Source organism: Myxine glutinosa, chromosome 9 (assembly GCF_964187855.1).
Source record: "Myxine glutinosa chromosome 9, kmMyxGlut1.1, whole genome shotgun sequence".
NCBI classification, from domain to species: domain Eukaryota; kingdom Metazoa; phylum Chordata; class Myxini; order Myxiniformes; family Myxinidae; genus Myxine; species Myxine glutinosa.
Genome location: NC_136269.1, coordinates 23,441,508 through 23,454,910, shown reverse-complemented (window position 1 = coordinate 23,454,910; position 13,403 = coordinate 23,441,508). Strand labels below are relative to the sequence as shown.

General features: G+C 40.7%; 1 protein-coding gene across 2 annotated transcripts in view; it reads left to right on the top strand.

Moving 5' to 3' along the window:
* Positions 1-12,427, top strand: part of CAPN11 (calpain 11) — a 101,509-nt gene extending 89,082 nt beyond the window's left edge. For both annotated transcript variants that reach the window (XM_068129462.2, XM_068129461.2), the window contains 6 exons: positions 1,192-1,256; positions 1,790-1,858; positions 5,241-5,319; positions 9,545-9,661; positions 9,814-9,872; positions 10,672-12,427. In XM_068129462.2, coding sequence (XP_067985563.2) covers positions 1,192-1,256; positions 1,790-1,858; positions 5,241-5,319; positions 9,545-9,661; positions 9,814-9,872; positions 10,672-10,698 — 416 coding nt within the window. In that variant the 3' untranslated portion in view covers positions 10,699-12,427. The remainder of the gene's footprint in view (positions 1-1,191; positions 1,257-1,789; positions 1,859-5,240; positions 5,320-9,544; positions 9,662-9,813; positions 9,873-10,671) is intronic.
* Positions 12,428-13,403: the final 976 nt, after the last annotated feature.

Here is a 13,403-nt window from a genome sequence, read left to right as displayed (position 1 = left end):
AAAGGCTGGAGCGAGGCGAAATGGTGGATGGGCCCGTAATGGAGGCGTACCTGCTCTCCAACAACGATTCACTTCGGAATCAACCGCAAAACCCGTCACGCAGGTTTATCTGCCACAGTGATAACTACACTGTCAGAGGCATCCCTTTCCTGGGGAAACCAATGTTCTCTCGGGACCAACGTTCGCCAGCGTCCGCTTGAGACCTCCAAGCAGCTCGGCTTTTCTCCCGACCTCACTTGCATACCTTGAAGTGTAGGACCTTGCACACACTTGACCTTGCTTTCGCTTCCTCCTCTTTCTCTTCCGGTTTCTCCCGATCCATTTCGTTTTTCTTTTAAAACACTAATTTCTCCTTTTGAAGACAGTTATCTCCATTTCACTTAAACGATACCAATAATAGTACATGGAACTAACAATGCTTCCAGTGGATGAAAACTACAAAGACGGAAGTGACGAATCCATAACAATACCCTAGGCAGCCTCATGAGCAAAGACAATGGAGCCAAAGAAATCAAGGCCAGACTCTGCAAAGCTCAAAATGCATTCGCTCAACTCCATTCTATCTGGAAGTATAATCAGCACACCTTGAAGACAAAGATAAGACTTTATAACAGCAACGTCAAGTCTGTTTTTCTATACAGCTCTGAGTGCTGGTGAGTAATCAAGTCACATATGAGCAAAGTAGAGTCCTTCCACAATGAATGCCTTAGGAAAATCTGCCGCATCTTCCGGCCCAATAACATATCCAACAGACCTGCATGAAAGAACTGCCAGCCACAATATTGCCCTTGAAATCAAGTGTCGCTGCTTGGCCACTTGCTTAGAATGTCCCCTGACCGAATCCCCAAGGTTGCTTTGAGATGGACACCATCAGGAAAGAGGAAACAAGGCAGGCCAAAAACATCTTGACGTATGACTGTGGTAGCTGAGTTGGGCGAGATGGCTCAATCATGGTGTGAGGCCCAGAATGTGAGATAAACGGCGAAAGCTCGTAGCAGCCTGAGTTAGAGTGAGAGTTAGGGTTAGGTTTTGGGTTAGGGTTAGGGTTAGCCTTGCCGTATGTCCCATTGGGATGAAGAGGATAAGTAAGTATGTTAAGATATGAGCCCTAATTCAGTGTAGTGAGTCACATAGCATGTGCTGAATAATAGCATGAATAGCATGGTGTGTATTTTTCTTTTCTTTTTTCAGATACCAAACTGCGTTCAGACGGGTTCTCCTTGGACTCCTGCCATGCCATGGTGGCACTTCTGGATGTATCCTTCCCATTCACCAGCATTCAACACCATGCCTCACAGTACCACATCAAAATTCTTATGAACGAACCACAAACAAATCTCAAAGAACCTTCTTCTATTATTCAGTAGCATTGAGACCATCACTCACCACTCACCACTCAATACCAACTTTGCTCATCTTGCTCATCGTGCTCCCACAATTTATTTTATTTCTTCATTCTAGTCTTTTTCTCAACCTTCCTCATTATTTTGTCAATTTTTGGTTTGCTTTAATTTATTTACCTAATTGCCTTTGTTTCTGCTCTTGTATAATTTTTTATCTTTTCATTTTTCACATTTTACCCATTTTTTTTGCAATGGTAACCTTATGTTCTTCTTATGTTTCCCCTTTCCTTATTGCTTGTTTTCTGTTCTATCTCCCTTTCCTTTTCTTTCTTATTCCTGCTTCATTTGTCTTCCTTCTGATGATTCCCTACAAATCTCCTTTCTTTCTATTCTTTCTTCTGGCCTTTTATCTTTCCTCACTTACTCCCTTGGCCTCAACTCCTCAGAAGGACGGCTCCGCACGTCTAGGCTTAATGGAGTTCAACTTCTTGTGGAAGAAGATCAAGGGCTGGCAGGTAGGATATGTGATGGTGAGGCAGATGTGAAAGCAATGTGTTGGATAAAGTGGATGCCAGCATAGGAGAGTTTATCCTCGACATTCCTGTCCTTTTCTCATCGGTAATTTTAAAAGGACCTATTTTTCTACCCCAAGCACTCGTTTACTTCTCATTTTATTAAAGCCTCATCGCTTATAGTATTCGGCATGGTGTTTTGCCTGTGTGGCAGTTCACCGTCCAGTGAAAGGATGCTTAGCTGGAGGACCCGTCTGCCAGCACTGGCTGTTGGCACACTGAACAAATTACAAATTTCCACCCTGGTTGCTGAGAAGGCAAAAACAAACCACCAAGAATAACCTTGCCAAGAAGCTTGGCAGTATAGATGTTCTTTCAGGAGTATTGATCTTGATGATTTATAGTGTATCCCGTGCAAACAAACCTGTGCAAACAAACCTGTGGCGAACTTGTGCAAACAAAGCAAATTTGCACCTTAAATATTTCCGTTGTTTTATTTCAATTGCATCATACTAAAATATGCAATTTGGTGTCTGTTTGTTTGTCTGTCTGTCTGACGATTTTTTACCACGATACATTCGGTCATTACTTATCCAATCTCAACCAAACTTGACAGGAGGACGAAGAGTCACACAATGAAAATTGTACCTAATTAATTTGCCACCCTCCCCAAGGGGGTTTTCTCCGCCAAGGGAGGTTTTCTCTGCCAATATGGTTTTCTCCGCTAATGGGGTTTTCTCCACCAATGGGGGTTTTCCCCACCAATGGGGTTGCATGTTGAGGTATATAATCCGTGTGAAGACAGCTTTGTTGTGGCGTTTTTCCAAGAACCCTTCTAATAACAAAACTAATGATAATAGCATAATAGTAATATTATTACAAAACAATATTAACACTAATAATATCACCCATCCCCAAGGGGTTTTTCCTCCTTGAACAAATGCCATGTTAACATGTATAAATAGCTTATCGTGCCGTTTTTGTGGGAGCACCTCTACCAGAAGTAAAAATATTATAAACCACAAACACGTATGATTACCTTTTGAAACAGTCGCTAATGCTGTTTAACATGAAACTGAATTAAATTTGGAGGAATCCAGACATCAGTCTGTGCTTGTCACATCGACGAACGCACCTGATTGTAGACCTACAGTAGTCTATATACCCACAAGAGTTAATAACACGACCATTCTTTCCGCTTCGTGTTGTTCTTCCAAGGCATATCTCGTGGTGTTTTTGCAAAGCCACTTCTCATCACAAAAGTAATAACAACATCTCTGATAATAGCATAATATTGTCGCGTGACTCCCCCTTGGTTAATACCGGGGAAGTCACGGATGGCAATTTGAGCGTTAATTTGGGGTGACGATCAAATACGGACTCACTATACAAGCACAGGAGGAAAAAGAGGAGAAGAAGAAGCGGGAGCTTTAACCTGGCGGTCCCGAGCAGTCTTCAAACATGCAGGAAATAAATAACTAAAACTGAAAACGGAATTAGAATGTATAAAAATAATATTTATTAAACGGAATGCCGGGACAAGGAATTGCGACGATAAAACTAAAAAACCCCTAATGAGCGCTCCTACACCAGACGCATACAACAAACAAAGGAGGATATAATAAAATAAAGGGTTCATCATGTGTGTGTGGTGCGGGCTTATCTCCGTCTGGCTGAGGTGTGTCAGGAATCGTCAGGCTCGAGCACGTCGTCCGAACATGGCTCCGGTTGGCGGGAAGAAGGCCTCGATGTGCCCTTGTTCGCGCGCTGCTAGGCCAGCGTACGCTGCAGAGCGGCAAGCCTCGCCCCTGCTTCTCCAGGCTGCAGTGGCAAGCCATGCTGGTACACCCGTCGCTCACACGGAGAACCCAACTCTTCGTGCTCGCTCAACCGTCTCTCCACCAAAGTCCGAAGGCAAGCCAATTTAGCGGAACGTAAGGGAAGTCCAGGGCAGGCAGAAGGTCCAAGCGCAAGAGAGCAGTCCAACAAAATGCAGGCTAGTCAGTCCTTTTATCGCTCGTCTCGTGATGTCACCGTCACTTTCCACCAATGGCCACCTCATTTCTCTCTCATGCCATCGGTCGGTGGCCAATCACCAGTCCTTCCTTACTCTGCCAATCGGCGGCCTTCGTCCTGCCTCGTGTCTTCCTTCCACCAATTAGTGGCCAGCTTCTTGCCCCGCCCTATCCAATCACGAGCTTCATCCTGCCTCGTCTCCATATTGGTGGTGTCTTGTCCAATGGTATGATCTCCCCATCAAACCCTTCGACCAATCCTTCCCAAGGTGGGCGTGGCCGCAGCCTGCCTGAGCAATGTGTGTCTGCCAAGTCGGGATTGTCAGCCCAAGTCTAGGTTCTGGTTAGTTTTATTGTTGGGGGGATTTAATTAGTGTGTGCGCGCTAATGGGGATGGATTCCTAACTCGTGTCTATGTGCGTTGCCATACGGGACAATGGGATGATCACAGGTCTCACACACAGGGGAATTAACATAATCCCTACTCTATCTAACACAAGGATCATCCTTGTATGATCACAAAGATACACTTACACGACATTCGGGCGAGACAGGTCCCTGTTTATGTACATCGAGATGGTTCTTCCTCTTCATGACAGTCGGAGCATGATACCTACACAGATCTACCTGATCTATACATCACTCTACCCCAAAATTCATAACAATATTAATGATATTTTGAAACAATATACCCACTCCCCAATGGGTTTTGTGACTTGCGATATTGCCCCCCTCCCTCCCCTACCCCGACACCCTCACGGAAGTAAATGTAATTATACGGAACTTACAATGGTGAGGCACAGTCTGAACTTTTCAAATACTTGATGTAACATAAGTAATAGTATTGTAATAATAATTGGCAATAATAATAACATGACTCCACCTGTCACTCCCCTAGTGAGCGGGTGTACTAGTATTTCAAATGTGTGTTTTATGTTTGTTTGTTTTCATTCATTTTATTTATTGCTTTTAACATGCAATGTGTGTGTGTGTGTGTGTGTGTGTGTGTGTGTGTGTGTGTGTGTGTGTGTGTGTGTGTGTGTGTGTGTGTGTGTGTGTCTGTCTGTCTGTCTGTCTGTCTAGGCGTCTAGGCCATAACTACTTTTTTTTAAACAATTTGAGCTTTTGTCATCATTTCAACAAACCTTTATTATGAGAATATGTAAAACACAAATTGATAAAATGTACAATTTTTGTTTTAACTGTCGTTTTCGTCAAGTTTAGTTTGAGTACAAAGCAGACGTGGACGGGCTTTGTGTTTTGAGATTCTTTCCAGTTTACCAATTTTTTTACTCACTCTTCTCTGGCATGTCTAACTAAATACCTCAGTAAATTCCTTGCTTTGATTTCTGTTTTTTTCTTCCCACTAGAAAAACTTCCGACAGTTTGATGCAGATAACTCTGGAACTATGAATGCTTATGAGATGCGCCTTGTGCTGAAGGAAGCTGGTAAAATGTACTGCTCTTGGTACAGAGCACTTAAATCCTCACACTATATTCAACATTTCTACACATTACATGCATATGGAACACACGCAATCGTGTGTATGTATACATATACACAAACTAGCAGGAGTTCCTGGTGTTGCACGGGGATGTTCTAATCCTGTTGCCATATATATACAGTCACGTGAAAAAGTAAGTACACCCCATGTAAAGTTTTGACTTTTTCAACATATTTCAACATACAGCTATTTGATCTTCATTTCAACAATATTGATAGATAAAGGTGATATAATATAACAAATATCATGAAACATTTACATTTTGTAGTCCATTGTATAATTTAAAAAAACATAAATGCAAATAATTCCGATGTGGAAAAAGTAAGTACACCCTTGGCTCTAATAGGTGGTATTGCCCACTTTGGCAGAAACAACCTCAAGTAGGTGTTTCTTATAACTGTCCACCAGTCTCTGTCATCGACTGGGAGAAATTTTTGCCCACTCCTCCATGCAGAATTCTTTCAGCTGTGCGATGTTTGAGGGGTTTCTTGCATGCACAGCTCGTTTCAAATCCCCCACAACAGCTCGATGGGATTTAGATCCGGGCTTTGACTTGGCCATTCCAGAACCCTCCATTTCTTTCTTTTCAGTCATTCCTTGGTGGATTTACTGGTATGTTTAGGGTCATTGTCATGTTGCAAGGTCCACCTTCGGTTGAGCTTCAACTCTCCGACAGATGGCCTCACATTATCCTCAAGCACCCTCTGGTACAATGAAGAATTCATCGTGGATTCTATGATGGTGAGCTGCCCAGGCCCTGATGCTGCAAAGTTGCCCCAAACCATAATATTTCCACCATCATGCCTTACAGTTGGTATCAGGTTCTTGTGGTCAAATGCTGTCTTTGGTTTTCGCCAAACATGTCTTCTGGTACTGTCACCAAATATCTCTACCTTTGACTCATCTGTCCAGAGCACTTTGTTCCAGAAGTGCTGGTCTTTACTAAGGTGTTCATTGGCAAACTTTCGTCTTGCTGATGTTCTTTCTGGACAGCAAAGGTTTCCTCCTGGCACACCTCCCATGTAGATCAAATTTGTGCAGCCTCGTTCTAATGGTAGACTCATGCACTTTGACATCGACAGTGGCAAGAGCTACCTGTTGGTCCCGTGATGACATTCTGGGGTTCTTAGAGACTTCTTTCAGCATCTTGCGGTCTGCTCTCGGGCTGAACTTGCTGGAGCGGCCTGGCCTGAACAAATTTGCAGTTGTTTGGAATCTTCTCCACCTGTAGATGATCTTCCGGACAGTCGAATGATTGATTTCAAATTTTTTGGAGATCTTTTTAAATCCCTTCCCAGACTCGTAGGCATCTATAACCTTCTTTCTGAAGGCTTCAGAGAGGTCTTTTGATCTAGGCATGGTGACGCCGCACACTTCACCAACAAAGAGCAAACCAAACTAAATGTCTGAGGTTTAAATAAGACAGGTTCCTCCAAGATCCTCTCTGACGACGTTCTAATCATTTGCACCTGAGCTGGTGCACCTGATTCCAATTTTCGGTATTTGAAGTAGTGATAAATGTCGGGGTGTACTTACTTTTTCCACATGTGAAATTTGCATTTATGTTTATTTAAATTATACAATGGACTACAAAATGTAAATGTTTCATGATATTTGTTATATTATATCACCTTTATCTATCAATATTGTTGAAATGAAGATCAAATAGCTGTATGTTGAAATATGTTGAAAAAGTCAAAACTTTACATGGGGTGTACTTACTTTTTCACGTGACTGTACATATACTGTACATACATACATACACACATATAATCGAAGACGAAGACCTGGAGATAATGGGTGCTGAAAATAAATATATGAAGAAAAGCAAGGAGGAATATTTTTAAAAACCGACTAAGTCAACAATGGGAGGAAACAAATCAAGATGTTTAAAAATAACCCGAAAAGATTCTAACATGTACAAGGGAAATGAAAGCAAAATGTCTCAAGTAAACTGGAAGATTTTTAGAATGGAACTCATGAAGACCCAAAATAACATAAAGAGGCAGAATGGATTTGAACCTTGAAAAGAAAAAGCAGCATGTAAAGGAATTGTACCAGTGATAAATTGATGAAGAAAGAATTAAAAGAATAACTTGGAAAAATGCCAAACTTTCAAAGCCTGGGCCTAGATGGAATTCCAAAATTCTAGATAAAGCAACCAGATGCTCTCCACAGTCACTATGCTCGAGCATTCAACGGAGTTATTCAAACTGAGGAGGTAATGGATGAATGGCTCACAGAGGGTAACACTTTCCTCATCACAACATCCAAAGAAACCCAACTATCTCACAAATATAGACCAATAACATGTCTACCAACAACAAAGAATCTTTTAAAGAGAATTATCACAGAAATGGTATACCATCACCTAACAGAACAATGAGGCCTAGTGGCAGAGAAGAAGGGATGTAAGAGAGAACAATAGACCACCTACTACTAAACAAGGCCGTACTCTAAAACTGTAAAATGAGAAGAACCAAATTATCCACAGCCTGGTTAGATTACAAAAAAGCTTTTGATTGTGTCCCACATTCATGGATGATAATATGCATGCAAGTTTAAAAGATCAACTCCCAAATAATGAAACTGATTAAGAAAGCCAATGGAACACCACACTGATATTAGAGCACTCGGAAGGAAAGATTGAATTACCAGAGGTGAACATACGTCGCTGGATCTTCCAGGGAGACAGCCCTCCTGTTTTGCCTGGCTCTGGATCTACTGAGCAACCTCATTAATGAGCAAGGACACGGATATACCCTAACATCCAATAAAAAGAATATCCAAAGAAACAGGAAAGGTGACACATCTACTGTACATGGATGATTAAAACTCTTCGCACCGAACTATGAAAAATTGGCAGAACAATTGAAAGTAGTGAAGCGATATCCTAATGACATTCAAATGCAATTTGATAGGTATGCCAAGTGCACATCCCTGCAAGCTAGACCAACAAAAATGGACAACATTAAAACCCACCCAAATATAACAATTCAGGATCTAGACAACGAAGCATCATACAAATACCTCGGAGTAGAAGAGGGTCACAAAATATCTCACAAACAAATGCACAAAACAATTACCAAAGAATACCTTGTAGAATGAGGATGATCCGGAAAACATACCTATCCACAATAAACAAAATCAAAGCTATAAACCAACTCGCAGTACCAGTTTTCCAATACAGCTGTGGAATAATAAATTGGCCACAAGCGGAAATCAAAAAACTGGATAGCAAAAAATGAAAACTGTTCACTATCCACAAAATGTTATGCAAAATCAATGCATCCAATAATATAGCTGCCGAGATGAGAAGGAGGTAGCGGCCTGATGGAGTTCAACCAAGTGCACAGAGTGACAACAGTAAGATTGGCTGAGTATGTGAACAGACTTCCTAACTCAATTTGTATGCAAACATGAAGCCAACAAACCAGCTAAGGTATCCCTAGGCCACCTTGCAAATAATTTCCAAAGGCAGGTGCGAATAGAAGAAGTCAATCATGAAACCAAAACAGCAAAGAATACAACTCCAATTATTGTAAAAAAGATAAAAGAAAAATATTGTTGCAGTTGTCATCCGGGCCAGTTTCCTGGTCCGAATCCTGACAAACCACTATTAAAGTGGTCACGCCATTCCACCGGTTCAGACACTCCAAGCAGGTTCGCCGATACCTCCATGGAACATCTGGGCAGGTTGTTGTTGTTTTTGTTGGTGTTGTAGAGCCCCAGACAGTTCTATTGAACAAGCCTGCGCATGGAGACAGTCGATCAATCCCCCAGGAGCGACCCAGAGATCCCCCACATCCAGGACGGTGTACTCCGCCTTCACAAAGTCAGGGCCACCACGGAGTTAGAGAGAGAGAGAGAATAGGGAAAGGGCCGGTCCATGGGGATCGATCGGCACTCTGACCATGACTGTGCTGCCCTGACAAATCCGGGCAGTAGGGAAGAATGGGGAAGACTTGGCCCACAACTTGCGTTGGGAGTACAACCACTGCGAAGAGGCTTCCCCACGCCTCCCGCCTCCCCCATTCCACCTTCTTAAACCTACATATAGAGATAACAACCAAACACACATTAATATCTGAAACATAGTACACAGTTATTTGGTTTCAAATGAAAGCCTCATTAACATATTTGTGTTCTTCCTACTTCTCACCTTCCAGGATTCCAACTGAATGACAAATTAATGCAGACCATAAGCTTGCGCTACTCTGATTCTTCCAATACTGTGGACTTTGACAATTACGTTTCCTGCCTCATCAGACTAGAATCCATGTATCGTATGTCCTACACCCAGACAAATTTACCTTTTGAAAACACTACATTCAAATAATTATCCTCTTTTCCATTGTATATTAACTATAGTTTCTTTGTTTTTCATATCCCTTTAATTGACCCCAAAACCTCACCTGGCATTTGTTGCCCTGCGAAGGTGGCTTTATGGCGTTGGAGAAGGATGACGATGGTGTTGCTGCCTTGACGATGGGACAGGTAATTTTAAAGTCTGAATGCGTATCATGTCTCAAAATTTGCAGGCTATGTAACTGCTCAGAGCCATCTTATATAATGCAAGCGGAAGTGGAATTTTTGACCTCTTCCTCCTTCCTTATCCTGTATTTCCTATTCGCTACATCCCCTCCCCCCCAATCCCCATACTTCTATACTGTCTCGTACTCCTTTCCCTTTTTCTCTCTCTTACTTTCCGACTTCCTTATCTATCACACTCCATCCACCTTTCTTGTCTATCTCATAAATAGTTTTGTGAAATTTTAATTTGGCAAAGAAAGCTGGATTGTGAAGCAGTGAATAATCAAAAATAATAAATGCTTATGCAGTTTTAGAAAAGAAGATAGTTTGTGGCGTGTTTGGTTTATTCAAGGCAGGAAATGGGACTTTCAGTTCAAAAGGAGATGTGTCTGATACGTCGTATTGTTCATTAATGTTGGTGTTGTTGGTTGTTGTGTTGTGCATGGCATTTGTGTCATGGAAAATAGGAATTGCACCATGAATACAAGTTGTCCAGAAATCCTTGAAAAATAATCTCAGTGCCAAATCATGATTTGTAGTCTCAGGAAACTCACCCACTAATGGTGCTTTAAAAATTGTGACAATGGCTGGAAACGACAAAGAAAAGGACGAACATCTGCGCTGAGTTTAGCTTCACTGTCTGGGGGAAATCTTTGACTCTCCCCATGTGATGTACCTTTTTAGGAGCGTAGCATTATACATTGTCTTGGATTTATTTTCTCTCGTAATACAAATACACCATTTTGTTCTGCTTTTGTTTCAGTTCTTGATGCTCACCATGTATGCCTAAATACCAGAGGCATACCACTCACCTGCTGCACTGGTTCGAACCAACTAATACCACTTGAGCACGGCTGAGATTCCAGACAAGTGGGACCGGGACAGACATCACCAGGATGAGCAGCCTTAAATATATGCCAAATATAAAATACTTCTTATCTACTTGCTTGGACTTGAATCTTGGAGATTTTCAGTTCCCATTGTTCTCAGAATTTGTTTTGTTCCTGAGAAACATTGTTCTCAGGCAGCATTTCCATCATGTCACCAGAATCACCAGAATTGCTTAAGTCAGACTTTCAGGCCACGGAACAAATGAGAATTTCGATGGCAATGCCCATAAATTCATAGAAGTATTTATTGAATTTGATATTGACGTGCTCAAGTGTCTGAACATACGTGCACGTCAGTGTAAAAATGACAATCATGAAATACTTTCCAACGTCTAAATCAGAAGTCGAAACAATGAGTAGGCATCCCACGATCTGTTTCCATATCCTGTCGCTTCGACTCAAACCTATGAACTTGAATCTTTGATAACTCAGTATGGAAACATTTTATGATCTTTTGAAGAGGTTCATCTTTGCAATTTATCACCTAAGCCCTCCATTGCTGATGCAGTTTCTGTCTATGTTTGTGTGAAACTGGAGTTCCTCCTGTCCCGTTGCCTCAGTTTTTGATACAAGTTGTCAAGTGCTTAAATATCTCTTCTAAATATGCCTTAGTCATGTATTCTCAAAATCTATCACTGCGCAAGATTGTATTGGATGTTGCTCTTTTGTAGTTTGCTGAGCATAGCCTATGTTTCGCATGTTTAAAATGAGATTAGATTAACACAGACGGATTGTAATGAGCATTAGAAGAAGAGATTGACAAAATGGGAGTGTAAAAATCAGAAAAAAGAAAATTGAGAAAAGGAAAGAGAAAGGATGATGAGGGAGAAGAGAGAAAAGATATTGGAAAATTGAATACAAAAATGGGAAGAGGGGTCAGGAGGGGATTTCTACCTTTCATACACAAGTACAAGAAAAATGGCGAATAATGAGAACGTGAAGAAAAACATGGAGAATGATCGAAGTGTGAAGTGTTTGAATTCATGAATCATGAAATTCATGAAATGAATGAATCAAGATTCATGAAAATCAAGAAAATCAAGCTCATAATAGAAGAAACAACAACAACATTCTTTTGTACAAGAAGGATCCATATGGAAAACGATATTCAAAATAGTTAATATTAATATTGTTGGGAGTTAATATTGCAGGGAGAAATATGTGGTGGCTTATAAAGCAAGCAAGCATTTCCGTCCTTTTGCATCATTTATAATATATGATATCGAGGAATGTTTGTCTGAAATATAACATCTGAATATGGAAAGAAAAGTGGTTTATCTTTACATTTTATTTTCTGAAACCTGTGATGCTGATGGAGAAAGGACAAACATGAATGTGCGATGTCAATTGACATGTGCGCAAATCCCAACCTCATATAAGGTCTTTGGTGCAATACGCATTAACGATACTTCTTGAAATACATATGCGGCTATTCTTTCACAGAAGCTCGAGGTATCGTAACATTTTTGATCCTATGTCGATTATTACCCCGCGCACGTGAAGCGAAAAGCGGGGTTCGGCAATTGATTCACTTCTGTCTGTCTGTACGTCTACAAATGTCAGTTTGTGATTCAGCAACAACTTGATTTCAATTGAATGTTGTATTTTGAACATGAATCAAAAAACGAACCTGTAGTTTAACAGTACTTTGCCTCTCATTTAGACGCGATCGCACATGCGCAGAAAGGAGTGAGAGAATTTTTTTTACTCCTTCTGCCTATCTGGCAGCAAAACAAAATTGAAAATCATTCCAAACCGGAAGCTTACTGTTTTTAAGGATGGCATAAAGGACACAAACAACAGGCATGATGAGTAATGCACGGCGACTGTATCAACGGCGGTAAACTTCCGGATTTTTTTTTTTTCATTCGACTTTATGTTTAGATTTTTATGTTATATTATATTCGATTTATATTAGATTTTTTATTCGAATTAAAATCTTTATTTTATTTAAATTTAATTATACACTGCAATACTGCAGAACACAGATTGCCTTTTTGCCACTTCCAGAAACCTCCAGTTTTGCAGTACTTGGATGTGTTAAATAAGGTGGTGTATAAGACTGCATAGATGGCGGTAAACCTACGGAGATTTTTTCTACGACCTTTAAAATATTTACTTTATTTCAAACAACTTATATACTTGAACACCACGTGGTGTAAGATGTTGTATGAACTCTCCAGTTTTACCAGCATTGAGTACAAACTACTATAATATTGTGAGGTGAATTTATTCATAGTAAGGAGATTTTTGGCTCTGAGAAACACAAAGGTGTTTGCGTTTCTTAAAATATTTTGGTGAATATTATTGCAAAAGTCCAGTTGATTTAGCTCGACAAAATAACTTTTGTAGATCTACCTTACCTGCTCAATTCCCTTTACCCGTTGACCATACCTTTAAGTGTTTTGGGCAGAACAGAAACAATGTTTCCTGCATGATACTGATTTGCTTATTGCTTGATAATGGAAAGGTGTCTCCAAAATGGGCAAGATATTTGAGAAGCTAATTAATGCAAACAAGATGCGCTACCACCAGTCGAAAGGTGGCTGGAAAAAAGTGCAAATGCCGTTGCATTTTTAAAACTACAATGGCACTGGGTAGAGGC